Source organism: Coregonus lavaretus (genome assembly GCF_964263955.1).
Source record: "Coregonus lavaretus genome assembly, chromosome: 2".
In the NCBI taxonomy this organism is placed as follows: domain Eukaryota; kingdom Metazoa; phylum Chordata; class Actinopteri; order Salmoniformes; family Salmonidae; genus Coregonus; species Coregonus lavaretus.
In genome coordinates, this window is record NC_139989.1 from 45,584,298 (window position 1) to 45,612,172 (window position 27,875).

General features: G+C 45.8%; 1 protein-coding gene across 6 annotated transcripts in view; it reads left to right on the plus strand.

The window, feature by feature from the left end:
* The window catches only part of LOC311101419 (myosin-10-like), a gene marked incomplete at its 5' end in the record, with an annotated part of 84,553 nt that extends 61,669 nt beyond the window's left edge, over nucleotides 1–22,884 (plus strand). For 3 of the 6 annotated variants that reach the window (XM_084142560.1, XM_084142559.1, XM_084142561.1), the window contains 34 exons: nucleotides 2,983–3,075; nucleotides 3,499–3,562; nucleotides 4,406–4,504; nucleotides 4,750–4,893; nucleotides 4,979–5,074; nucleotides 6,101–6,219; nucleotides 6,375–6,527; nucleotides 6,659–6,832; nucleotides 6,932–7,105; nucleotides 7,924–8,038; nucleotides 11,200–11,393; nucleotides 12,039–12,160; nucleotides 12,454–12,523; nucleotides 12,760–12,920; nucleotides 13,070–13,178; nucleotides 13,346–13,477; nucleotides 13,851–14,057; nucleotides 14,213–14,350; nucleotides 14,459–14,582; nucleotides 14,675–14,846; nucleotides 15,502–15,859; nucleotides 16,030–16,236; nucleotides 16,354–16,458; nucleotides 17,059–17,211; nucleotides 17,357–17,605; nucleotides 17,742–17,954; nucleotides 18,134–18,346; nucleotides 18,502–18,663; nucleotides 18,772–18,900; nucleotides 19,033–19,245; nucleotides 19,451–19,659; nucleotides 19,965–20,073; nucleotides 20,774–20,946; nucleotides 21,134–22,884. In XM_084142560.1, coding sequence (XP_083998686.1) covers nucleotides 2,983–3,075; nucleotides 3,499–3,562; nucleotides 4,406–4,504; nucleotides 4,750–4,893; nucleotides 4,979–5,074; nucleotides 6,101–6,219; nucleotides 6,375–6,527; nucleotides 6,659–6,832; nucleotides 6,932–7,105; nucleotides 7,924–8,038; nucleotides 11,200–11,393; nucleotides 12,039–12,160; nucleotides 12,454–12,523; nucleotides 12,760–12,920; nucleotides 13,070–13,178; nucleotides 13,346–13,477; nucleotides 13,851–14,057; nucleotides 14,213–14,350; nucleotides 14,459–14,582; nucleotides 14,675–14,846; nucleotides 15,502–15,859; nucleotides 16,030–16,236; nucleotides 16,354–16,458; nucleotides 17,059–17,211; nucleotides 17,357–17,605; nucleotides 17,742–17,954; nucleotides 18,134–18,346; nucleotides 18,502–18,663; nucleotides 18,772–18,900; nucleotides 19,033–19,245; nucleotides 19,451–19,659; nucleotides 19,965–20,073; nucleotides 20,774–20,946; nucleotides 21,134–21,290 — 5,310 coding nt within the window. In that variant the 3' untranslated portion in view covers nucleotides 21,291–22,884. Of the gene's footprint in view, nucleotides 1–2,925; nucleotides 3,076–3,498; nucleotides 3,563–4,405; nucleotides 4,505–4,749; nucleotides 4,894–4,978; nucleotides 5,075–6,100; nucleotides 6,220–6,374; nucleotides 6,528–6,658; nucleotides 6,833–6,931; nucleotides 7,106–7,923; nucleotides 8,039–11,199; nucleotides 11,394–12,038; nucleotides 12,161–12,453; nucleotides 12,524–12,759; nucleotides 12,921–13,069; nucleotides 13,179–13,345; nucleotides 13,478–13,850; nucleotides 14,058–14,212; nucleotides 14,351–14,458; nucleotides 14,583–14,674; nucleotides 14,847–15,501; nucleotides 15,860–16,029; nucleotides 16,237–16,353; nucleotides 16,459–17,058; nucleotides 17,212–17,356; nucleotides 17,606–17,741; nucleotides 17,955–18,133; nucleotides 18,347–18,501; nucleotides 18,664–18,771; nucleotides 18,901–19,032; nucleotides 19,246–19,450; nucleotides 19,660–19,964; nucleotides 20,074–20,773; nucleotides 20,947–21,133 lie in introns of all 6 variants that reach the window. The other 3 variants (XM_084142556.1, XM_084142558.1, XM_084142557.1) reach the window with 3 other exon arrangements.
* Nucleotides 22,885–27,875: the final 4,991 nt, after the last annotated feature.

A 27,875-nucleotide genomic window follows, 5' to 3' on the forward strand; every position in this document is an offset into this window, starting at 1 on the left:
TGAGTGTAAATTCGATATTTACTGGCCCTCATTGTTCCCCCACTCAGTTTGCCCAGGAGCTATTTTTCTTTCCCTTTTTTTTCTCTGTAAAGCTTTGCTAAAACAGATGCTGCTAAGATTAAACATCTATAGTCTATAGATACACACTCACCCAGGTTGTATATGTGTTGATGTGTGGCGTTATCCTGGCTATAACTCTGTACCTGGGTCCCTGTGCCAGAATACACCAGTCCACTACAGCCCACTGCCCTCTCACACCACGCTGCCTCTGTGTCCAATTAGGGTCCCTGTGAGCACAGGCCAGAGGAATGTGGCGCGAGGGGATGAAGGGAGGGCGGGGGGAGAGGGGAGGCTGGGGGCCAAGTAGCAGCTCTGATAGAGGAGAGAGTAGGCTGGGGGCCAGGTAGCAGCTCTGATAGAGGAGAGGGGAGGCTGGGGGCCAAGTAGCAGCTCTGATAGAGGAGAGGGGAGGCTGGGTGCCAAGTAGTAGCTCTGATAGAGGAGAGGGGAGGCTGGGGTCCAAGTAGCAGCTCTGATAGAGGAGAGGGTAGGCTGGGGGCCAAGTAGCAGCTCTGATAGAGGAGAGGGGAGGCTGGGGGCCAAGTAGCAGCTCTGATAGAGGAGAGGGGAGGCTGGGGGCCAAGTAGCAGCTCTGATAGAGGAGAGGGGAGGCTGGGTGCCAAGTAGCAGCTCTGATAGAGGAGAGGGGAGGCTGGGGGCCAAGTAGCAGCTCTGATAGAGGAGAGGGGAGGCTGGGTGCCAAGTAGCAGATCTGATAGAGGAGAGGGGAGGCTGGGTGCCAAGTAGTAGATCTGATAGAGGAGAGGGGAGGCTGGGGGCCAAGTAGCAGCTCTGATAGAGGAGAGGGTAGGCTGGGGGCCAAGTAGCAGTACTGATAGAGGAGAGGGGAGGCTGGGGGCCAAGTAGCAGATCTGATAGAGGAGTGGGCCCCAGACACCCGCTAGCCAGGAGCTTGGGGCTTTTTCAGTGGGGCAGAGCAGTGGAAGTATTGCATTGATCTGATACAATGTGTGTGCATTAGGGAGGTAGGGAGGTAGTGTGCAGTGTAGTAGGTAAAGGAGGAGAGAGGGAGTGAACATGTACACAGGACCCTTCCCTAGCCTCCATCCATCAGGAGAGAGAGGTTTGACTGGAGCAGCTCTCAGATTCTGATCCAGACAGTGGGAGGAGGAACTCATACCTCCATGTTATGTGATCTGTACAATTTAGATCTGATTTCCACTCTGAGTTGTGCTCCTGAAAGGAAAATAGTCCTCACGTTGTGTTCTACCCCGCCAGGCACCCCCGACTCCAGCTTCATTCCACTGGAAATGAGTTATGTGTTGAGTCATTGGGGCTAATTAAACACAAGCTACCCCAGTGATGCTCCCTTCTCTTACATTGACATGTTTAACTATTCAGACAACATTTTGTCAAGAATGTGTCTTGTCTGGAACCAGGGGTTTAGTGTATGTATTCTCTGTAGTGCTTTTCTCAAAAACTCTAGAAACCTGAGTTATATGATGTGCTTCAGGGTTGCCTAGGACACTGCTACACAGCAGAGGCTGCAGTAATGTTTAAGTGGGCCAGACCCCAGTCCTCCTGGCAGCAGCCCTACCTCTCTCTGCACCACTCTCTCACTCACCCGTATGTAGGCTGAGCCTGTCCCACATATCTGTGGTGGGGCTGGGCAGCGCTACCTAACAACCTCTAAAATCACAGAAAACTCTGTCCCACTGGGTCAACAAAAACCAGGCCCCAGTGTCCCATCCCCGAAGAGAAACCAGGGCGGTACAGGCAGGCTGGTTGCAGTGCTATTTATGTTGTGCCCACACAGGCAGCGCCCTGGTTAGAGCGGGTAAAGTGGGCGAGGTGCGGGATGGTGGAATGTCCCCACCGCTCAAGGATCTGGGAAGTAGCCACCGCCCCTGTCACAGCAGTGCCTCCCGGGAAGTGGAGGGTGCATCTGGGCATCATCACAACCACAGGAATGTGTGGGGCAAGGTTTGCTCTCATCACCCCAAAATGGCTCACTTTAGTTACTGCAGGCAGTGCTGCTTCTTACCCTCTATCCTCTCTGTTTGTGGGGAGGAAGTAGACTAGTGGCCTCTCAAACCCTGTGAGACAGTTGGCTGTGCCCTGTGGTTGGCTATGCCCTGTGGTTGGCTATGCCCTGTGGTTGGCTATGCCCTGTGGTTGGCTATGCCCTGTGGTTGGCTGTGCCTTGTGGTTGGCTATGCCCTGTGGTTGGCTATGCCCTGTGGTTGGCTTTGCCCTGTGGTTGGCTATGCCCTGTGGTTGGCTATGCCCTGTGGTTGGCTATGCCCTCCAACCTGTGATGTACATGACCAGCAGCAGCCTATAAACCTCTGTCTGCATGATTCATATAGTTGGCTTGTATTCGCTCTGCTCAATAGCTCGAATTGATCAGTTGGTGTATGTTTGGACATAGTCTGAGAATAATATTTAGTCCCAGATGTTAATATGAGCATAACACTACCACCACATCTGATTTAAGAGCATTATTATCAGGCCCTTTGAGGAGGATTCTAGTGCTTAATCATTTTGTGTTCAGCCAAACAAAAACAAAAATTCTCCCCAAAGACTGGTATTGATATTGAGGAATGTATTATTAAAGAGAGCCTCAGTCCAGATTGCACTGAATATTCTGTTTTGCTGATGAGCTGAACCATATGGTTTACATTTAGTGTTTCTCAACATTTTATGAAATAATTGGGTACAATGTCCTCTTACTGACATCATCTTACTTTTAATGGGTTATTCATTCGGTAAAAATATAGCAGATGCCTACTGCATAACAGAGGTTCCATTCTCACGCTCTTTTTACTTCCCATGTCCACCCTATGGTGAAAGCAATGGCACTTGTCCATACTAACTTTCATTAGTGGTTAGTGGCTGGTTTAGGTGGTGGTGGTGGTATTAACTGGCTCTGCATCACTCAGTTTCTCCCTCACTTTACAGGGTGAGCTGGAACGGCAGCTTCTGCAAGCCAACCCCATCCTGGAATCCTTCGGCAATGCCAAGACGGTGAAAAACGACAACTCGTCACGTTTCGTACGTTTAAACAGCTAGGATTAAAATAGTATTGAATGTGATAACTATACTGTATGTTTTATGTACACATTTGTAAACTGTCTATACACAGACCATCTGTGTAAATAGGCATTGTAGGACCTCCCTCTCCAGAATACAGTGATATGGTGTGTGAAGGAGAACACTATATCTGCTAAAGAGCACGACATGGCTTGAATAGAAATGGGCCATGTGCTTTCCATCTTCCATAATCCTGGCAGGCACACACACACACACACCAAGTCTCACCCCAACTTCTGACCAGACCTGACATTATACCTCACTGATGTCTGCAGAAGTGATACTGTTGACTCAGTGGGGACTGTGTTTTGGGCTCACAGAGGCCTACAGTATCACACAATGTTTATAACTGCTACCTTACACATGTTGTATCCCTCCCTACAGGGCAAGTTCATCAGAGTCAACTTTGACGTGACTGGATACATCGTTGGGGCCAACATCGAGACCTGTATCCTCAGAGATGGGAGACTGGGAAGTGAAGGGGGAGGGGATGCAGGAGTCTGCAGATGTACATATATAGTCGTGGTTTGGCTCAAGGGGCTCCGGGATTTGTGCCGCACTGCGAGATTGCACTTCAATGCTCACCAGATAGTGGATAGACTTAGGTTCTTAGAGTTAGATATATTCATACTCAGCCTTTGTTTATTCATGTTTAGGTTGACTTTGGAGAATACTGGCTTTCATTTTCTAAGATAGAATTATATCTGGTTGTTATGCATGTGAGAAAAGTTAAATTTGTGTCCCTCAAGAATAGCGTATTGTGCAAGATTTGGCGTTGCAGCAAGTATGATTTATAAAGCAGTGTAATGTGTACTTTACAGGCATTCCTCTTCCCGAGATGGTGGTAGTCAAGGTTTCTGTTAACACTGACTAAACAGCAACCCACTCAGTGGGCATTTCACTCTCCTGTAAAACTAAGGTCCAGTGACGTGCACAGTTGAGCTCTTGTCTGAAGCCCAAAATGGTCACTCTTTAGACAAAACACCCTGTACTCAGACACAAGGGATCAGAAACACATGACTTTACCATTTTAGGGCCAGCGAATTATGCCCAGTATATCTAGATTGGGACCATATTTAACATATTAAAGTCTATTGAGATTGGCATTAACAGAAATAAATACTTATTATTTTACAGTAGATCATACAAGTATAGCACGAAGCAGCAATTCATACCAATCCGTTGTTTGTTTGAGAAGATTCTGCTAGGCATGGCACAATAACCAGTAAGCCATTTACTAGCACAGGAATGATGGCATTGCTCCATTGGCCCTTGACTCCCTGACTACCAGACCTGCTGGAGAAGTCCAGGGCCGTTCGCCAGGCCAAAGACGAGAGGACCTTCCATGTCTTCTACCAGCTGCTGGCAGGAGCCGGGGAGCACCTCAAAAGTCACTATCTTATAAACCATTCCAATTATAATGATTGTCAGTAGTGTCTTCTGCAAGAAGAATCAAAACTATGTCTATTATTTTACGTTTTTCCGTTTTTTCTGTGCCAGAAATGGCTCGTTCAATATTTTATATACCATTCCATATTGATTGTTTTTCATTATTTCTCCTCATGTTATAAACCTTGGCTGTTCTGTTATAGTACTGGTTTATTGATGAGTCTCCCCGTACCCCTCTCCTCTCAGCTGACCTGCTCCTGGAGGGCTTCAACAACTACCGCTTCCTGTCCAACGGCAACATTACCATCCCTGGCCAGCAGGACAAGGACAACTTCCAGGAGACCATGGAGGCCATGCACATCATGAGCTTCTCCCATGAGGAGATCGTATGTGAGTACATACACGCTAGGCCATACATGTAGTATCAATGTCTTTCCTTGCCTCTTGTCTGATTCACTCTCCCTTGTGGCTGCAGGCATGCTGAAGGTGGTGTCTGCAGTACTACAGTTTGGTAACGTTGTCTTCAAGAAGGAGAGGAACACAGACCAGGCCTCCATGCCTGAGAACACAGGTAATCATATACCCTCAGAGGCCATACACAATCCAACCAACACTCCAACACTTTGAAATCAGACAGCCTAAGTTTGACAATTTCTCACCACACAGCTAAAAAGACATTGTCCCAGTTTACATTTGTACATTTTTAGTCATTTAGCAGACGCTCTTATCCAGAGTGCATACATTTTTTTTGGTTTGTTTACAGTGAGCTTACTCTCTGGGTTGCAAGTCTTCAACATTGATCATCCTCCCACAATATGCTGCTAAGCCTCAAAAACAGTCCACTCACTTGGTCCACATAACTTACTGCAGAGCTTCACAGAAATTCTGCTGAAATCAGTATTGGGCCTTAGTGTGAGTCAGCTGGAATCACAACACTAGCAGAGTAGAGTCATCCTTCACCGTTGTGGCTGAGACAAGGATAGCAAAGTGTCAGCAGCTCCAGATGTCTGTCCTTAGTACAGTATGAAGTCTGGCAGCTCAGAGACACTTCACTGAACAGAGGTCAGATTCTTCAGAACTCCTGCAGTGACAGTGTATGGGCTGGAGCTCTTTGTCCTGTTTATGTTAATATAAAGACATGCAGGCACACTGTAGAGGTCCATATCAGGTATGTTATACCCTGGGGCTCATGCTGCCTGTCTGTATTTTACTTCCATATGTGCACACATATACCTCCGAGATTACAGGGCTAGCAGAAGTTGATGGCTAGTAGGAATAAATGTGTAGTTTATCATTTCTTTCTGGCACGTTGCTCTGCATTAATGGTCAGTCTATAATGGTAAGCCATGCAGTTTGGTTGTCATTAGGAAAATGGATGTGTCTCTGCTTTAATAGAGATTTACATCAGACTGTGGCCATATCCTTGGGTAGCTGGGGTGAAATGAAGCGCTAGTGCTTTACTCAGGTCTTTCATTACATATTCCTCTGACATTTGCCCAACTGTTTTAAATTGAGACTGAAGGCTCTGATTGTGCCCATCTCCAGGTCGCAACACTAACAGGTCACTAGTAACCCGATGTCCTGTCTCTCCTCCCAGCGGCTCAGAAGCTGTGCCACCTGCTGGGGCTGAATGTGATGGAGTTTACCAGGGCCATTCTGTCCCCCCGCATCAAAGTGGGCCGAGACTACGTCCAGAAGGCCCAGACCAAAGAACAGGTAGAAGCTGCTCTCCAGTTCTCATCAGTTGTACACTCCTAACTGTTTCTGCATTCACTAACACCAATCTATGCAGGTCCATGAAGTTGGCCTAAGCAGAAACAGACTGGCACCCAGCCTGACTGTCGTCTATCTCTCTCGGGTTCTCTCCTCAGGCTGACTTTGCAGTGGAAGCCCTGGCCAAGGCCACATATGAACGTCTGTTCCGCTGGCTCGTCCACCGCATCAACAAGTCCCTGGACAGGACCAAGAGACAGGGAGCCTCCTTCATCGGCATCCTGGACATCGCTGGCTTTGAGATCTTTGAGGTAAACCTTTTTTCAAGATCCTTAATCTCTTGTTGCAGACATATAATCATGTCCAAGAGGGACTGTCTTATCTTATTGCTCTGTAATACTCATCTCTCACATCTCTTTCTCTCCCCATATCCCCCCTCTAGCTGAACTCGTTTGAGCAGATGTGTATCAACTACACCAACGAGAAACTGCAGCAGCTGTTCAACCACACCATGTTCGTCCTCGAGCAAGAGGAGTACCAGAGGGAGGGCATCGAGTGGAGCTTCATCGACTTTGGCCTGGACCTGCAGCCCTGCATCGACCTCATTGAGAGACCGGTCAGTTTTTCATCTTAACACATATAGGTGTATTTTGCTCAAGATGATGTCTGAGGAACTTCATCAAATTCTTCTTCTTTCTCTCTTTTCTGTCTGCAGACCAACCCTCCAGGAGTTCTGGCCCTGTTGGATGAGGAGTGCTGGTTCCCCAAGGCCACTGATAAGACATTTGTAGACAAGGTGCTCCAGGAGCAGGGCACCCACCCCAAGTTCCAGAAGCCCCGGCAGCTGAAGGACAAAGCCGATTTCTGCATCATTCACTACGCTGGCAGGGTACGTACACACAGAGCCTGGGTCTCAATACACTGAAATGACTTCCTCTCCTCAGGTCGTCCTCTCATATAGAATCATTGATTGGTGAAAACAAGGTAGTTCCGCCATATGAGCTCCCTGTTTCTGGTGAGGGCCTCATTTATTCGAAGAAACTGATTTGCCTTTGACCTTTCGGTTGCTTTGCCTGGTTAGGGGTTGGAGTGTTGGAAAGATGAAGCAGTGTTTTTGAAATGAGAATTATTGTTCAGCTCCATAATGTCTTGAGGAACATGTTTTCCACGTTTTCTTTCTGAACGACGCTGTAACCAGTCAGTGTTTAAGTTCTGCCTTTGAGGCAGCAGACATGCCTCTGCTAAAGCTCTAGTTAACAGGTAATTGCACAAAAGCCCAGTTGAGCTCCCAATCTCCACATCTGGTTCACATTGGTGTGAGACCGATTTTACACCGTTACGTAATCAAGGATTTTTAAACTTTCACCTCAGTGTGGTCTCCCATCTGGAGAGGGCCTGTGTACATTCCAGGCCAGACTCTCCACATGAAATAAAGTTGATATCATCTGCATCCATTTTCTTATTAGATTTGCCTCACAAAGTTCAGATTTACATTTTGTTCTGGTCTCAGCACCAGTAGTCCTCACACATATTAAGAATTAATAAATAGGTTTTGTTTACAGCTCATAACCTCATTTTCTCTTGACCAGGTAGCTATTTAATTTGATCAGACATGAAAGTCAGTGAGACAAGATAAAAGGAAGCTATTTAACACTATGTACCGGTACATATAGCCTGTTTAGCTTAAGTCTTTCTGTCTCTCCTCAGGTGGACTACAAGGCTGACGAGTGGCTGATGAAGAACATGGATCCTCTGAACGACAACGTGGCCACACTGCTCAACCAGTCCACTGACAAGTTTGTGGCTGAGCTCTGGAAGGACGGTGAGTCCCCCATACTCTCTTCCCGTTTGGACCATGTAGTAGTCACTTTGTTTGAGTCTTGGTTGTTCAGTGACAGTATTGAAGAATCCTCTTAAAACATGGAACTGAGGACAGTGGCTATGGTGGGAGTATTTGTATGTGCTCTCATCCATTAGACTTCTTGTCTGGTTCATATTCAACTGCTTGCTTCTCTGTGATGACTATCGCCAGCCAAAACATTGTGTGTTTGTGAGGTAACCTGAAATATCAGCTCGTAAATCTCCTCCCTCCTTTAATTTTCCCATTTGGCTCATCTACTTGTTTTAAAAAGGGATTGAGTTTCATTATGAGTCATTTGACATCTACAATGTATACAGACACAACTAATGGAAAGGAAATTACTGAATTGCTTTGTTTATGTGCATGGAATATTCCACTACACCAGTAACAGCAATATGTCTCTGTCCTTTACAATGTACACAACTAATCATTGTTTGTGTGAATGTGTATGCGATAATATAATAATATTTATGTTTACGAATAAATCTGTCCCTGCATGGATGTTTATGTGAGGCTGAGTTGTCCCTCACACCCTCCTCTCTCTCTGTTTCTGGGCTGTAGACATTCAGACCTTTCAGAGAGCCTCTTTCTATGACAAAGCCTCTGGTCTCCTTGAGCCTCCAGGTGAATGCACACGTTGATGCTGCTGCACTGTAGGGTTCTTCCTGCTCGCTCACGGCTGCACTCTGCACCCTTAGATGCACCCACCGCCTCTAAGCTTTGCATGAAGCGTAATGCACTGTTGCTAACCAAGATAGTACCTTTCGGCGATGTTGGTTTGTCTGGTGCCATTCTGTCTCAGTCAAATCTCAGCTCAGATTGTTTATTTGAGATACCTGAACAAGGAACCACCATGATTGTTATAATTTCATTGGAAGAGCCACCGTAGGTAGGACCATGCTTTATCTATGGAAGAATACTAGCATGGAGACATCTGCGGCCAAGCCGGTGTGAAGTAAATGTATGAGAAAAAGCCTGGACATTGTTAGGGCCATGGCTGTTTAATGACTTCAACACTCACCTGTAGTCCCCTGTAGCTCAGTTGGTAGAGCATGGCGCTTGCAACGCCAGGGTTGTGGGTTCGTTTCCCACGGGGGGGCAGTATGAAAATGTATGCACTCACTAACTGTAAGTCGCTCTGGATAAGAGCGTCTGCTAAATGACTAAAATGTAAAAAAAATGTAAAGTGACGTTAGTATGGCATGGAGCTGACAGGAGAGTGATAGATAGAGACTGACTTCCTCCACCACCTCTTTCTCAGGATATTTTAGCTACAGATCACACTGACTTTGCTGGAATTCATAATCCCTTTGGCATGGGCTAAGCCTGCTTTTTGAGGGTAAATTTTCTAGCAACCTGCATGCCAGATCACTGATCTGATTTCCATAATCTTATTTTATTTAAAAAGATAGATAAACAAACGTGAAATGAAGCTTCGCTAAAACATCACCCTGTAGATATCGGAGAAGTTGATGTGGAATCACAATGATTGAAGGAGAAAATATTAATTAGTCAGCTTCACTTAACCTTCGCCCACACTCCTTAAACTTCTGTCACCTTTGGTTATTGAAGTAAATCAGAGCAGTCACTAAGAGAGTTAAGGGGAGAATATGATTCAAAGAGTAGTAATGATTCAGCACTGTTCCAATCAGTTGTCAGTCTTGACCATTAACCTATGGTTAGAAGCCTGGTTCTGGTTCTCCAAACTGATCATGGCCCTTTTCATCCGATGACTTTACCCTTCGCACCATCTATGAAGAATGTGTATGCCTATGTCCAGATCCTTTTATATTAAGGCTAATGAAGCTTACCATGCCAATGAAGCTTACCATGCCAATGAAGCTTACCATGCCAATGAAGCTTACCATGCCACATTTAAGGACAGCTGACTGCACTGTCAAACCATGGTTTCCTAATAAGCCTCTAAAATCACATCACAGAGGCATGATGTGTCCCTGCCAAGGGAAATACTGACTAACCCCAACAGAGGATTTCTGAAAGATATTTCAGTACAGTAGATAGATGCAGTACTATAGCTCTGATTTATAGTCCAATGAAGCACTGTCTGTATGTGTTCACCCTCGTTCACCAAACAGGTCCATTTCAGCTCAGCTGTGCACCTCATGGCAGGAGAGATGGCAATTACATGTGTTCATAATTGAAATAATTAGAATTGGTTGATGAAAGAGATCACTTTTGGGTTTTGTTGTGCTCTTTGTGACATATCCTTCTCTCTGAATACGGAAAGTCATTTATCCCCCAATGTGTTTGCTCTAGAGTATGATAATTCACCCTGATCCTTTGGTAGCAGTATTTCTCCTTTTATGTTCTTGTTAAATCAAATGTTTTAGATTGTGTCATTTAAGAATATTGAGACACCCAGTTGGTGTTCCATTTCCATCTAGTTCTTGTTTAGAAAATGATATTGCTTCTTAACTATATTAGGAACACTCTGAGGAATGCCTTTTTAGCCTGGAGGTTGTTTTGTCTGTCCTAAATGGAGACAGCCAACTGGTTTCTAAAGGAAGGTGAGTTGCCACACACCACATTGAATAGTAACGTCTCTTCCCTTCAGTTCCCCTTGATCTCTGCAAAGAAAATTGACTCGGATATTGATGCTATCTGAATATGCAAAGATGATGGTGTTGTTGATCTTTTTTCTCTGTATTCCTTGGCAAGAACAACCACTGAATGGAGAAAGTTTTAGCTAGTCTAATTGCGTTAAGTTAAAACCAATTGACTGCAGTTTATGTAACGCTGGTGTTGGAAAGGTCAAATAAAATGGCTGTGCTGTTCTTGGAAAAACAGCAGAATGATGAACATGTTTCGAGTTAAGTTGGATTAGGTTTTGCAATAGCTTGGTTCAGTCTGGTTTCCTTTCTCTGCTTTTAATGAACATGTAGTGATGCTAGGGCCAACCGCCCATCCCACCCACTCTGGCTGTCAGTCATGTTGTTTACATGTTGTTACGCTTAGAAGCCCTCATCTGTCCTGGCCATGCCTCTAGTCCTTTGCTGCTTGATTATACAGTATATATGTTTAGTTCACGCACCAGTCACCCCTCTACCAGCATCTACCCATCTAACCCTGCCCTTCTCTCCTCTCCCTCTTTCTTCTGTCAGTGGACCGTATCGTGGGTCTGGACCAGGTAGCAGGGATGAACGAGACGGCCTTCGGTGCAGCCTATAAGACCAAGAAGGGCATGTTCCGTACGGTGGGCCAGCTCTACAAGGAGTCTCTCACCAAGCTCATGGCCACGCTGAGGAACACCAACCCCAACTTTGTCCGCTGCATCATCCCCAACCACGAGAAGAGGGTGAGCACTGAGCAGCACACTATCTTCCACCTTTCACTGACCATCAGTCCTTCCCCCCTCTGCCCACTGTAGCCCAGACTACAGCCCCCACACCACCCACCAGAACCACTGCAGCCCAGACTACAGCCCCCACACCACCCATCAGAATCCCTGTAGACACACACTCCTACCAGGCCTCAGTGGGCCCTCTGCCTCCATAAACAAAAGCTCAGATGGAAGGCTGGAAATCAAACAATAGCAGAGTGGAGAGTTATGGGCTATGTGGGCCTTTTAGTGATGGCTAATGTATTCCAGGGGATTTAGACTAGACAGGCTTGTTTCTGCAGCACAACCACAAATGACTGTCATAAAGGGATGGAGAAGAGGATATAGACACTGGTTGTTTTGCCGTGAATGTATTCTAGTAGTTAGTCTCTATGCAATCCCAATTGTAGAATGGCATTTTGCATAATATTACACAAATAGATTTGAAGTAACATTGTTTCCCTATAAAAACATTTTCTGGATGAAATTCTCAAAGCTGTATGAACAGTAACAGCATTTAGTTGCTATTAGTTCAGAATAATCTTCTTTGCATGAAGATTGGTACTGTACTGTACCTCTCCCTAACCTCTCACTTCAATGCCCCTCCCTCCCTCCCTATAGGCTGGTAAGTTAGACCCCCACCTGGTTCTGGACCAGCTGAGGTGTAATGGTGTTCTGGAGGGGATCCGTATCTGCAGACAGGGCTTCCCCAACCGTATCATCTTCCAGGAATTCAGACAGAGGTACTGTACTCACTGTACACACACCTCATACAGACTATTTATGTATTTCAACCCAATTGTTAAGTTCCTATATTTACTTTTGAGAGATAGATTACAGAGGGCAAAGTGTAATTGGTTTCCCATTGCCCTGGGTGTTGTGTTTTGACTATCTCATGGAGCTCTTCTATTTCTGAAGAGTGAGGCTTCTGCAAGATCTGAGGCCTCTCACGTCTCCACACCCTGGTGCTAGTCAACATGGAGGTGTGGTGTAATGACCCAGTGCCTTTACACACTCCTGTTCGCTCTATTGCCAGGTATGAGATCCTCACCCCCAACGCCATCCCCAAGGGCTTCATGGATGGCAAGCAGGCCTGTGAGAGAATGGTGAGGATTTGTGTGTCACTATTTTACTGTGTTTACGCATTGAAAACTCAGGAGAGGCTCTTAGTCCTTTTACAAGCTACAGTACAGTAAGAATGTTACATTTTATTTCTACTTCATAAACACCCATGACATGATTCTTCCTTAGTATTTATACGGCATCACTTAAATTACACTGTTTATTATATGATTTGGCCTCCCTTCCCTGAATTTAAATGAATGACCCATTTTCACTCCAGATCCGAGCCTTGGAGTTGGATCCTAACCTGTTCAGGATTGGTCAGAGTAAGATCTTCTTCAGGGCTGGAGTCTTGGCCCACCTGGAGGAGGAGAGAGACCTGAAGATCACTGACATCATCATCTACTTCCAGTCTGTCTGCCGGGGATACCTGGCCCGCAAGTGAGTTCTCTAGATGCAATGGCCTTACCTTTCCTAATTTCCTTTCTTTCATGACCACTACAACACAGAAAGATGCCACAGATATATGTTGTCTTTGACCATCTTGGTCAGTATGTCTGACCATGTGTCTCCCCTCTCTCTCCTGACAGGGCGTTTGCTAAGAAGCAGCAGCAACTGAATTGTCTGAAGGTGCTTCAGAGGAACTGTTCTGCCTACCTGAAGCTGAAGCATTGGCAGTGGTGGAGACTCTTTACTAAGGTAGGCATGTCTCCATTACATTACACTATATCTACTGTATATGGCTAATCAGTCTTTGTAACACCAGCATTGCATTGATAAGGCTCCTGATCATCTGCTTTTGAACATAACCACCTTTGTGAGTCTGCAGTGGCTGACCCCAGGTCTGTGTTCTGTCCTGCCCCCAGGTGAAGCCCCTGCTGCAGGTGACCAGGCAGGAGGAGGAGATGCAGGCCAAGGACGATGAGCTGGTCAAGGTGAAGGAGAAGCAGACCAAGGTGGAAGGAGAACTGGTGGAGATGGAGAGAAAGCACTCACAGGTCAGTATCCAGTCCACACCAACTACAGTAAGTACACTCTTAGAAAAAAGGTGCTATCTAGAACCTAAAAGGGCTATTCATCTGTTCACATAGGATAACCCTTTGAAGAACCCTTTTTGGTTCCAGGTAGAACTCTTTTGAGTTTCATGTAGAACCCTTTTCACAGAAGGTTCTACCTGGAACCCAAAATAGTTCTACCTGGAACCAAAAAGGGTTCTACCTGAAACCAAAAATGGTTATCCTATGGGGAAAGCCAAAGAGCCCTTTTGGAACATGTTTTTCTAAGAGAGTAGACCCTAAGGATCATCCCTTTATGAACTTAAATTCTGCATTGTACCATTAATTCCATTATTCCCATGTTTGCATTGTGTAGCTGACTGAGGAGAAGAACATCCTAGCGGAGCAGCTGCAGGCTGAGACAGAGCTGTTTGCCGAGGCGGAGGAGATGAGAGCCCGTCTGGCCGCTAAGAAGCAGGAGCTGGAGGAGATCCTTCATGACCTGGAGGCCAGAGTGGAGGAGGAGGAGGAGAGGAACCAGGGACTGCAAAGTGAAAAGAAAAAGATGCAGTCTCACATCCAGGTACTGATGAGACATGGAGACTGCAGAGTGGAAGCTTTAGAAGATTGAACATGGAAGTGGTTGCACGTGTTTTATGACAGAAAATAGATTTTCAGTGGACCCAAAACATTTCTACCTGTTACCTTCTTGATAGATGCTGTGATTTTGTCTTCCAGGACCTGGAGGAGCAGTTGGATGAGGAGGAGGCTGCCAGGCAGAAGCTGCAGCTGGAGAAGGTGACAGCCGAGGCCAAGATGAAGAAGTTTGAGGAGGACATCTTGCTCCTGGAGGACCAGAACTCCAAGTTCCTAAAGGTGGGTGGAGATGAAAGGCAGTCCAGGGTTGAGCAATATTGGACCTTACTAACATTATGTTGCTGGACTTCAATATTATTTAAAAACAACCTGACTTTCCCCCTTCAGGAGAAGAAGCTCCTGGATGACCGTGTGAATGAGATGATGTCCCAGCTGACTGAGGAGGAGGAGAAGGCCAAGAACCTGGGCAAGACAAAGAACAAGCAGGAGGTGATGATGGTGGACCTGGAAGGTAGGTGTCCTCTTACCTACAAGGTCTCACTAGTTAAAGGTAGTGAGTTCAGACACTTTAACTCCATCCGTCTCCTTCCCTTCTCCCTTCAGGGCGTTTAAAGAAGGAGGAGAAGACTCGCCAGGAGCTGGAGAAGGCCAAGAGGAAGCTGGATGGAGAGACCACAGACCTGCAGGACCAGATAGCTGAGCTGCAGGCCCAGATAGAGGAGCTCAAGGTGCAGCTGGCCAAGAAGGAGGAAGAGCTGCAGGCTATACAGGCCAGGTGAGAGACAGACAGACAGACAGACAGGGCCCAAAGCTGGATGGAAGCCACCTGGAGATGTAGTTCAGCTGTCTTTTGCCATTGGAAGGTGTTTGACTGAGAGGAAGTCTGATTCTCTGACTGACTTAGACTGAGGTAATTATCACATAGCTGTGTAGCGTTGTCATCAAATTCTATTTTAATTGTCTCAACAACTGTCTTTTATATACCATATTTAACAGTCTACTGTTGGCCAGACTTGCACCGGTAATCTGGCTATTAAAACCCTATGAGCATTTACCATTTTTATGCCCTCTCGTCATGATATGGTGCTGACCAGACCACCCAGCAGCTATTTATTCAGGAGATCTCACTGGGATGGAATGTGTAAATGGTGGCCCCACATCTAGTCTGTGTTGATCACTGGCCATTAAAAACACACAGCTCTATCAGGACCAACTGACATACTCAATGGTAGTGACAGAAACCAGGTATCTGTGTTTATATCAGGATATATGCTCTTATACTGCCACCCAGTGGAAAAGACATGCATAGCAACTTGGTTCAACTGTCCATGCATAGGCCTATGACTAATTGGGGTCCTTTGTACATGTACTACAATGTTTTATTTTGCATCCTAATAAAGAATTTAAATGTGTGTGTGTGTGTGTGTCAGGGGAGACGATGAGGGGACCCAGAAGAACAATGCCCTGAAGCAGGTACGGGAACTACAGGCCCAGCTGGCAGAGCTGCAGGAGGACCTGGAATCAGAAAAGGTCTCCAGGAACAAGGCTGAGAAACTCAAGAGAGACCTGAGTGAGGAGCTGGAGGCCTTAAAGACGGAGCTGGAGGACACCCTGGACACCACCGCAGCCCAGCAGGAGCTCCGGACCAAGCGTGAGCAGGAGGTGACGGAGCTGAAGAAGGCCATCGACGAGGAGACCAAGAACCACGAGGCCCAGATCCAGGAGATGAGACAGAGACACTCCACGGCCCTGGAGGAGCTATCTGAGCAGCTGGAGCAGGCCAAGAGGGTGGGTGGCTTCACAACAACAGCATGGTCATGTTTAGTTGACAAACACAAGAAAATGTTTCACGTGGATGAGGTAGTTGAGGTAGTACGTCCTCTGTTTTAAATGTTTTTCTCCTGTTTTGAGTCATCTGAGCATGATTCATATTGTAATATATCTTGGTCTGTGTCCAGTTCAAGGTCAACCTGGAGAAGAACAAGCAGAGCACAGAGAGTGCCAACAAGGAGCTGGTCAGTGAGGTAAAGGGGCTGCAGCAGGCCAAGACGGAGTCAGAACACAAGAGGAAGAAGCTGGAGGCCCAGCTCCAGGAGTTCATGGCCCGGGTCACAGAGGGAGAGAAGAGCAAGGGAGAGCTGGCCGACCGCTCCCACAAACTACAGGTGACAGGGGGCCATTTGTAGCACACACAAATATATATATATATACACACACACACACACACACACACACTTTAACCTCTGCTGGTCTCTCAACTGTGCTGTTTGCTGTGTGTGCAGACAGAGCTGGATAGCGTGTCTGCTCTGCTGGAGGATGCAGAGAGGAAGGGAATCAAGCTGGTTAAAGACACCACTGTCCTGGAGAGCGCTTTGCAGGACACACAGGTGAGCTAGACTGGACAACCTCTCATTGGAGAGGAACACATCATGTGTCTCTTAAAGGCCCATAGCAGTCAAAATTAAGTTTTTCCTGTGTTTTATATAATATTGTACAACAGCTGATGAAACTAACATTGAACAAATTTGATCAGTGTTATTTCCTAGTTGCTGGTTGAAAATACAATCTATGCAAGACCTTCTAATCAGCAGGTTTGCATGGGTGGGAGTTTCAGCTTTCCATGGTGACATCGCCATGCGGTAAACTGGTTAATAGACCAATAACAAAGAGAGTTCCAAACCTCTCTGCCAATAACAGCTAGTTTTAAGTTTTCCCCTCCCCTCAAACCACTCCCATACAGTCCTAGCAAAATCGTTGCTTTAGAAAAAGTTTTTTGCTAAAAAGCTATTGTTGCCCATTTTAATGGAAATCTATTACAGTAAAGTACTTAATTGTTACCAAGAAATTATTTGATGTTGATATAAAAATGGCTGCATTAGGCCTTTAAGTTAAGAGGAGGTGGCATTCTGTTTCCATGTCCATGTCACACCTTTGTGATATGGTGTGTGTGTGTGTGTGTCTGTGTGTGTCTGTGTGTGTGTGTGTAGGAGCTTCTCCAGGAAGAGACGCGTCAGAAGCTGAACATGAGCAGTCGTATCTGCCAGCTGGAGGAGGAGAAGAGCACCCTGCAGGAGCAGCAGGAGGAGGACGAGGAGGCGCGCAGGAACCTGGAGAAACAGCTGTGCACACTGCAGGCCCAGGTCAGCACCTTACAGCTTAACTGTACCTATTCAAATAATATTACACATTAACTGCAACACAGATGATATCACCATAACAAGCTACCACTTACTGTAGCCATCCTTCAGTGAGCATCATATCATTATAAACATTATGTATGTGTAGCTGGTTGAGACCAAGAAGAAGCTGGAGGATGACGTAGGGATGGTGGAGGGTCTGGAGGAGGTAAAGAGGAAGCTGCAGAAGGACATGGAGCTGGCCACCCTGAGGCTGGAGGAGAAGGGCATCGCCTTTGAGAAGATGGAGAAGACCAAAACCCGCCTGCAGCAGGAGCTGGACGACCTCATGGTGGATCTGGACCACCAGAGAACCATCGTCTCCAACTTGGAGAAGAAACAGAAGAAATTTGACCAGGTTTGACTGACCACTCTAAGCCATCCATAATGGTAGCTAAGTTGGCTTGGTCTTAGTAGCAAAGCATGTAATGGTATTGTGTAGATAGATGGTGGACCTTTTCCTTCTGTAAGTCAGTGTTTGTCCTGTGTTGTAGCTGCTGGCTGAGGAGAAGAACATCTCTGCACGCTACGCTGAGGAGAGGGACAAGGCTGAGGCGGAGGCCAGGGAGAAGGAGACCAAGTCCCTGTCTCTGGCCCGGGCACTGGATGAGGCTCTGGAGGCCAAGGAGGAGTTTGAGAGACTCAACAAGCAGCTGAGGAGTGAGATGGAGGACCTGATGAGCTCCAAGGATGACGTGGGCAAGAACGTGAGTGTTGCACTGAATACCTGTGTTTTGTTCAGCTGAGGGCAGAAATGTTTGCATCTGTTGTTTTAAAATGGACTGCTCTGCATCATACATTAAAAAAGTAGGTTAAACCTAAACTTTAAAAGGCCAGTTCATTCCAAATAGCATCACCTCAAAGTATCTTCTCTACCCCTGTCCAGGTCCATGAGTTGGAGAAGTCCAAGAGGACTCTGGAGCAGCAGCTGGAGGAGATGAAGACTCAGCTGGAGGAGCTGGAGGACGAGCTGCAGGCCACAGAGGACGCCAAGCTGCGTCTGGAGGTCAACATGCAGGCCATGAAGGCCCAGTATGAGAGAGACCTGCAGGGGCGAGACGACCAGAACGATGAGAAGAAGAGGGCACTTGTCAAACAGGTGCATAGAGGACGCATCACTTCCATACCAACAAGAATTGTGTGGTGCCCCCCCCAAAAAAAAATAAGTGCCAGGAAGAATATGTTGTCATACCCTCAGTGAATGTCCACCACCCCCTTCCCCTCCTCTGACCGGGTCTGTCCTGGTCTCCTCAGGTGCGTGAGATGGAGGCAGAGCTGGAGGATGAGAGGAAGCAGAGAGCCCTGGCCGTGGCTGCTAAGAAGAAGCTGGAGATGGACCTGAAGGACATGGTGGGACAGATAGAGGGCGCCAACAAGGCCCGTGACGAGGCCATCAAGCAGCTACGCAAACTGCAGGTGAGAAACTCACACTGTCTGTGGAACAGACAAGACAAGACAAATAAATAAATAATAATAATAATAAATCAATAATGGGATTCGATCTATCTCCACTTTCTCCCTCAGGCCCAGATGAAAGACTACCAGAGGGAGTTGGAGGACGCCCGGGCCTCTCGGGACGAGATATTCTCCCAATCTAAGGAGAACGAGAAGAAGCTGAAGAGCCTGGAGGCCGAGGTTCTCCAGCTGCATGAGGTACAGTGGGCTGTAGGATTGCTCCTGTCATAACTATGTGTCTTGGTCTGCTGTTTCCTGTATTCTAGACTGGCTCGTCTTACTGTGAGAAATGGTGACCTGTGTTTGACCTCTGTGACCTCTGCCCTGTAGGACCTGGCGGCGTCAGAGAGGGCGCGGCGCCACGCAGAGCAGGAACGGGATGAGCTAGCGGACGAGATCTCCAACAGCACCTCGGGCAAGTCTGCCTTGATGGATGAGAAAAGGAGGCTGGAGGCTCGCATTGCTCAGCTGGAGGAGGAACTAGAGGAGGAACAGGGCAACATGGAGCTGCTCAATGACCGCTTCCGCAAGACCACCATGCAGGTATGAGCCAGGAGGAAACCTTTTCAGGTTGCAAACTTGATCATTGTAATCATATTACCCTTGTTCTTCTGACTGTTAGGGAACAATCCATTATTCAGCCCCTACCAGAAAAAGCACTCTTATCTCTCTCTCACTTTCCCCTTCTCTCCTTCATTCACCCCTGTTTTCCTCTCTCCACCTCTCTCTTCCCCCTCCCCTCCCCCAGGTGGACACCCTGACCCTGGAGCTTGTGTCGGAGCGCAGCGTGGCTCAGAAGAGTGAGAATGCGCGGCAGCAGCTGGAGAGGCAGAACAAGGAGCTGCGGGCCAAGCTGGGCGAGCTGGAGGGCTCCGTGAAGAGCCGGTTCAAGGCCTCCATTACCGCCCTGGAGGCCAAGATACTGCAGCTGGAGGAGCAGCTGGAGCAGGAGGCCAAGTGAGAAATACAGCAACTCTCTTATAACAACTCCAAACCTTATTAGACAGGGTGAAATAGTAGACCAAGACTCAGGAGGAGTTAATGAGGGGTTTAGAAAAAGCTTAGCCCGTTGGAAGAGAGGTTCTTGAATATAATCAAAATGTTCATGTGATCAATGTAATGAGTCAAAAGCAATTTGGAGCTCCTTGCAATCTTAAGAGATGTACTTGAAGATCTATGACTGACAGCCTTTGTTACAGTGAGGTTCCTGTGGTGATATGACCTATATGTCATATGACCTCATTCCTCTTTCCTCCTCTCAGGGAGCGAGCAGCGGCCAATAAGCTTGTGAGACGGACAGAGAAGAAGCTGAAGGAGGTGTGCATGCAGGTGGAGGACGAGCGTCGCCATGCCGACCAGTACAAGGAACAGGTGAGGAGCTCGTTACGGATGTTTGGACGTCCCAGATCTTAAAGCTACAATATGTAACTTTTTGGGAAACCTGACCAAATTCACATAGAAATGTGAGTTATAGATTTTACATTTACATTTTAGTCATTTAGCAGACGCTTTTATCCAGAGCGACTTACAGTTAGTGAGTGCATACATTTTCATACTGGCCCCCCGTGGGAAATGAACCCACAACCCTGGCGTTGCAAGCGCCATGCTCTACCAACTGAGCTACAGGAGACTATAGATCTTTAATTCTCATTGAAAACAAGTCTAAAAAGCGATAGATCTGTTCTATGTGCGCTATTTCTATGCTTCCCGTTCTTAAGTTTAGTTTTTGCGTCTTTTACTTTCGGTTTTGTACATCAGCTGAAAATACATATATTTTTGGTTAGGGATTCGCTACACAATGACTGCTTGTTTTGACACATAAACAGAAATTAGGCGAATTCTGCATAGTGCATTTTTTTGATTTACATAGCTAAAGAAGGAATTATATCCAATTCAGTAAAACTTACAAAGGTGGAACAGGATTGGATAGGTGTGAAGATTTAGGATTGGAGTCTTTCCTACAGTAGGTTATTTCCAGTAACCATTGGACCACAGGACTGCTGAGTATTGTAAGTATTAGTATTGACTGTTCATCACTGTTGATGTCTGATGTGACTCCTGGCTGAGTCAGATGGAGAAGGCCAACTCTCGGATGAAGCAGCTGAAGAGGCAGCTTGAGGAGGTTGAGGAGGAGGCCACACGGGCCAACGCCTACCGCAGGAAGCTGCAGAGGGAGGTGGACGATGCCACCGAGGCCAGCGAGGGCCTCAGCCGCGAGGTCAACACACTCAAGAGCCGCCTCAGGTATTTAGAGCCCCACACACACACACATACTGACACAGTACACACACACATACACACAAACTGCCCACAGTGGGTCCTAGTTAGTATGGAGGTTAACTCTAAGATGATATTTGTGTATATTGGCCACATTGATGGCCCTTGTTACTAATACCTCTCCACCTCTCCTGGCCTCCCCTGTCCCCTGCAGGCGTGGAGGCCCCATCAGTTTCTCCTCCAGCCGCTCGGGCAGGCGTCAGCTGCAGGTGGAGGGAGCATCGCTTGACCTCCTATCCGACGACGAGGTGGAAAACAAGCCCACCGACGCCAATGCCAACGAGACGCCAGCAGCTCCCCAACCAGAGTAGAAGCTCTCCCTCCAGCCCACATGCAGCATGGCCTCCGCCCCCACCACCCTTACCCCTGTCCTCCTAACCCCAGACACCAGCAGTGGACCCCACTACTCTGCCTTACCCCTCAATGGCAAGCTGCAGGGCCAAGCAAATCCATAATCTCCTCTATATGAATATACTGCACATCAAGCCTTGGATTTGTTTTTAAGACCAATTGCAGATAAAAGTGCATTTAAATTGCATAGGAGTCTGAGTGTGCATAGGCACTCGAAAACAAATAACAGGACTTTACCATCATTATGTTAAGCTAGTTCCCTGGAACACCCATTAGAATCAAACAGCCCTCTAGCTAGAATTTAACCATTGTCATTTCAGTTGGCTTACTGGCAAACAGCTGGACGACTGCACACAAGTCGGTATAAACGTGTCTTTGATGATTGTACAGGATTGGACCAGGATATGTCAAACAAAGCACAGCATAAGCGAGGGAATTATTTTAAAATAGTAACCTAAATGACGATCCCACTTAATTTTTTCATCAAAACCATGTCATAGAGATACTGCAATCTACTTAGTTTAGTATAAAAATAACTGTATGTGAATAAGGGTTTTTTCAGGCAGACATTCTTTGATTATTTGGTAGCAGGTTTGTAGTGAATGAGATTGTACCACGCCATGTTGCCTCAGCACTTCCCCTATATATATGACCAGCAAAAGACCCTGTTAGCTTTACCATTATAACAGTGTCCAATAACCCACCATTTTATATTTGACATATCAATCTACTTTAAGTGGTGTACGATAGTGTGTGGAATTAGGTTTGTCAGACTTGGGAGCAATGGCCCTTTTTTTAGGAAGACAGCCCAAATGTGTACAATATTGCTCTGTATAATTCTGCCTATTCAGGTATGTTTTCTGTACCATGTACAAAATGCTTAACTCAAAATGCATAAGGTTTCTTTGTCACCTCGTGTCACCTTAATATCAATCAATGCATTACAAATGGCTAAATAATATGAGCATGATTTACAGAAGGGTAATTAATGTTTTATTGAGGTTTATTGATTGTTAGAGCATTGGTTTTAATTCAGTGGTTCAGGGTTGAGCAATAGATCAATTTGAATGTGCACACTTTTGTTGATGCCTTGATTGTTAAATGTTAAACATAAATTACCATTATGTAAATGCTAATTACATATTTGAGGCCTTTATTATTCATTTTAAGCAATAACAAATTGGGGGGAAAAGGTTTCTCTAATGTTTCGTTTGAAAGTGCCTTAGACACTTCTCAATAAAGCAACTTGGATGGACATGGGGAAAGAACATGTAGTGTTTGAACCAGTTTCATAGCTTTAGTGTCATATCATACCATAAGCACTGCTCCCATCGTGTTGGTGTGAACCAGTGTTAAAACAGAATGATATATGGAGCCTTCTGTCTGCCTGGCATAAAGTAGGATTTCATTGGGTTCAAAGCTTAAACATCCTGAAGGTTGTTATTATTAGTGGACTGGCTGTTGACAACCAGGTATTCATCATCTCCTTTTATTTCTTGTGTTTCTATACTTTTTGTTGTTGTTGTAAAAGACCAATAAACATATCCATTATAGAAAATGTATTTTATTTTAATTTTTTCCTGTACAACACGTTGATGTCCTCTTAGTCTTTCCCACAGTAATTGTGGGTCAAGACTGTCTTCCAAACTGATATGTGATGTATGGTCTATGTTACATTGCCATTCATTGTCCCATTACTTTATTGTATTTGCTGTTCCATTAAAACCCTGAGGGAGTGCGTAGACGATAGACTGTGCACAGACACACAATATGATTGTAATATTATTAACTGTTTTTTTAAACAATATTTTTTCATTCCACTTTTTAGATAGGGATTGCCTCTTATACAGTGCATTCGGAAAGTATTCAGACCCCTTGACTTTCCACATTTTGTTACGTTACAGCCTTATTCTAAAATTGATTAAATAAATAGAATTCCTCATCAATCTACACACAATATCTCATAATGATGAAGTGAAAACAGGTTTTTAGAAATTCTAGCAAATTTATACAAAATAAAAAACAGAAATACCTTATTTACATAAGTATTCAGACCCTTTGCTATGAAACTCGAAAGGTGCATCCTGTTTCCATTGATCATCCTTGAGATGTTTCTACAACTTGATTGGAGTGCACCTGTGGTAAATTCAATTGATTGTACATGATTTGGAAAGGCACACACCTGTCTATATAAGGTCCCGCAGTTGACAGTGCATGTCAGAGCATAAACCAAGCTATGAGGTCAAAGGAATTGTCCTCCATCATTCTTAAATGGAAGAAGTTTGGAACCACCAAGACTTCCTAGAGCTGGCCGCCCGGCTAAACTGAGCAATCGGAGGAGAAGGTCCTTGGTCAGGGAGGTGACCAAGAATCCGATGGTCACTCTGACAGAGCTCCAGAGTTCCTCTGTGGAGATGGGAGAACCTTCCAGAAGGACAACCATCTCTGCAGCACTCCACCAATCAGGTCTTTATGGTAGAGTGGCCAGACGCAAGCCACTTCTCAGTAAAAGGCACATGACAGCCCGCTTGGAGTTTGCCAAAAGGCACCTAAAGACTCTCAGACCATGAGAAACAAGATTCTCTGGTCTGATGAAACCAAGATTGAACTCTTTGGCCTGAATGCCAAGCGTCACGTCTGGAGGAAACCTGGCAACATTTCTACGGTGAAGCATAAAATTTCTAAAAACCAGTTTTTGCTTTGTCATTATGGGGTATTGTGTGTAGATTGATGAGAATAAAAAAAAAAACTATTTAATCAATTTTAGAATAAGGCTGCAACGTAACAAAATGTGGAAAAAGTCAAGAGGTCTGAATACTTTCCGAAAGCACTGTAGGTACATTTATTAGCTACCATGTACAGTAAAGGAAAATAAATCGTACTAGGTCGGTGAGATGTTTTATATTTATACAATTGTAAACATACAGTAGATAGCCTAGAGTAGGTACATGCTTTGTGGTGTAGGCTGTTTCTTCTGGTGGTCTAGAGCATCCTGATATCCTGGTGGTCTAGGGCAGCTTGATGGTGGTCTAGGGCAGCTTGATGGTGGTCTAGGGCAGCTTGATGGTGGTTTAGGGCAGCCTGATGTCCTGGTGGTCTAGGGCAGCCTGATGCCCTGGTGGTTTAGAGCAGAATGATTCCCTGGTGGTCTAGGGTAGCTTGATGGTGTTCTAGGGCAGCTTGATGGTGGTCTAGGGCAGCCTGATGCCCTGCTGGTCTAGGGCAGCTTTATTCCCTGTGGTCTAGGGCAGCCTGGTGGTCTAGGGCAGCCTAATTCGATTCTGACTGTCATCTGATGTTTCCTGGTGTTGTGGTAGGTATTACTCCAGGTGGTCCCTGAGCTCTGTGCCTCTCCCTGAGTTTTACGATGGGTTCTCCTGGTGCTGCTCCTGGTCCTGAGGGGCCTGGTCTCCTTCACCTGCTTCACTACAATGAGTAGTGACAGGGAGATCTTACATACAATGTCTGGACAATGTGTAGAGGGATTACAGGTTAAAGGGATAACTTAACACGTGGTCAATTAATCAGCTTTCTAACTTTGGTAAACACCTACAGTGGGGGAAAAAAAGTATTTAGTCAGCCACCAATTGTGCAAGTTCTCCCACTTAAAAAGATGAGAGAGGCCTGTAATTTTCATCATAGGTACACGTCAACTATGACAGACAAAATGAGGGAAAAAAATCCAGAAAATCACATTGTAGGATTTTTTATGAATTTATTTGCAAATTATGGTGGAAAATAAGTATTTGGTCAATAACAAAAGTTTCTCAATACTTTGTTATATACCCTTTGTTGGCAATGACACAGGTCAAACGTTTTCTGTAAGTCTTCACAAGGTTTTCACACACTGTTGCTGGTATTTTGGCCCATTCCTCCATGCAGATCTCCTCTAGAGCAGTGATGTTTTGGGGCTGTCGCTGGGCAACACGGACTTTCAACTCCCTCCAAAGATTTTCTATGGGGTTGAGATCTGGAGACTGGCTAGGCCACTCCAGGACCTTGAAATGCTTCTTACGAAGCCACTCCTTCGTTGCCCTGGCGGTGTGTTTGGGATCATTGTCATGCTGAAAGACCCAGCCACGTTTCATCTTCAATGCCCTTGCTGATGGAAGGAGGTTTTCACTCAAAATCTCACGATACATGGCCCCATTCATTCTTTCCTTACACGGATCAGTCGTCCTGGTCCCTTTGCAGAAAAACAGCCCCAAAGCATGATGTTTCCACCCCCATGCTTCACAGTAGGTATGGTGTTCTTTGGATGCAACTCAGCATTCTTTGTCCTCCAAACACGACGAGTTGAGTTTTTACCAAAAAGTTATATTTTGGTTTCATCTGACCATATGACATTCTCCCAATCCTCTTCTGGATCATCCAAATGCACTCTAGCAAACTTCAGACGGGCCTGGACATGTACTGGCTTAAGCAGGGGGACACGTCTGGCACTGCAGGATTTGATTCCCTGGCGGCGTAGTGTGTTACTGATGGTAGGCTTTGTTACTTTGGTCCCAACTCTCTGCAGGTCATTCACTAGGTCCCCCCGTGTGGTTCTGGGATGTTTGCTCACCGTTCTTGTGATCATTTTGACCCCATGGGGTGAGATCTTGCGTGGAGCCCCAGATCGAGGGAGATTATCAGTGGTCTTGTATGTCTTCCATTTCCTAATAATTGCTCCCACAGTTGATTTCTTAAAACCAAGCTGCTTACCTATTGCAGATGCAGTCTTCCCAGCCTGGTGCAGGTCTACAATTTTGTTTCTGGTGTCCTTTGACAGCTCTTTGGTCTTGGCCATAGTGGAGTTTGGAGTGTGACTGTTTGAGGTTGTGGACAGGTGTCTTTTATACTGATAACAAGTTCAAACAGGTGCCATTAATACAGGTAACGAGTGGAGGACAGAGGAGCCTCTTAAAGAAGAAGTTACAGGTCTGTGAGAGCCAGAAATCTTGCTTGTTTGTAGGTGACCAAATACTTATTTTCCACCATAATTTGCAAATAAATTCATAAAAAATCCTACAATGTGATTTTCTGGATTTTTTTTTCTCAATTTGTCTGTCATAGTTGACGTGTACCTATGATGAAAATTTACAGGAACTTGCACAATTTGTGGCTGACTAAATACATTTTTTCCCCACTGTATTTTTATTATTTTATTCTACTCATTGTCAACATTGACTCCACTTGTGGCGTTCTTCTCAAATGTGTGGGCTAGAGCCTTACCTGCAGACGTAGAACAGGATGTAGGCAGTCTGTGCCCTCGCCCTCAGCACAGTGGCCTCATCTGTCCTCAAGACACGTGAGTCATCCAGGCAGAGCCACCCACTCCCACGGCTGTCCAAAACATCACTGATGTAGTGGCCTGGGGAACAAGGGAGACAGAATAGAGTGTACATTAAGATTTCATAATTGTGTCCGTGCATGCGTACGTGCATTTTACCTGTATACATGTTGTCTCCCAGATGTGAGATCACACTTGACAATTTGTAGATATTGTCTGTCTGGTGTCTCTATAAGGAAACACATTTAATAATAGGATTCTTATTTTGTCTACAGGATAGGGGTGCCTTATATAACTGCCTTATCTTGATCCGCCCACTATCTCAACTGGATCTAATTATCTGTTATTTATTTTCCTCTCTCTCTCTCTCTCTCTCTCTCTCTCTCTCTCTCTCTCTCTCTCTCTCTCTCTCTCTCTCTCTCTCTCTCTCTCTCTCTCTCTCTCTCTCTCTCTCTCTCTCTCTCTCTCCTCACCACAGCGGCTGTCTGCTGCCCTTTCTCACTGTCAGCTGGTTTCTCTAGCTGGTCAGAGGAGTTTGAAGCTGGTATATCAAATATAGTGTAAATACAAACCAAAAATTGAAGTGGAAACCTTCTATCTACAAATGTACTCATAACTTCAGCTTCCGACTTGCTTTTCTTAACAGTCCTGTTTCATGAGTGGGTGTTCTGTGTGATTTCAGTAACACAATGTCCTACCTGGTCTATCAAGGGTGCCTTCTGCGGAGTTTGCAGGTATGTTGTCCACGTTGTTGTTTCCCAGTGAGCTTGCCCTGTGTAAATCGATGGCATTGAAAATCAATATCTAGTGTGTGTTGGCTACTCAATGTACAATGTCCCCAAACAGAGTGTAAACCAACCTGGCTCCATGCTGGACAGAGGCTGTCTCTCCACATAGGGCTGGGAGGGTCAGATCTGCAGGGATGGACATGGGATCATCCACCTTCTCTGGCTCCCAGTCGCCTGCAGTAAACCGCTTCATATGAAGCATTAGGACCCTGCTCAGAGACAGACAGGCAGACAGACAGACATTCACACAGACAGACAGACATTCACACAGACAGACAGACAGACAAAGACAGACAGGCAGGCAGGCAGGCAGGCAGGCATTCACACAGACAGACGGACAGGCAGGCATTCACACAGACAGACGGACAGGCATTCACACAGACAAAGGAATCAGTCTTGTACTCAAATCAATAACCCAGTTTGTTGAGTTAGATCAGGACAGTCAATTGTAATCTGAGAGTAGATGATGGGGGTAGATGATTGGG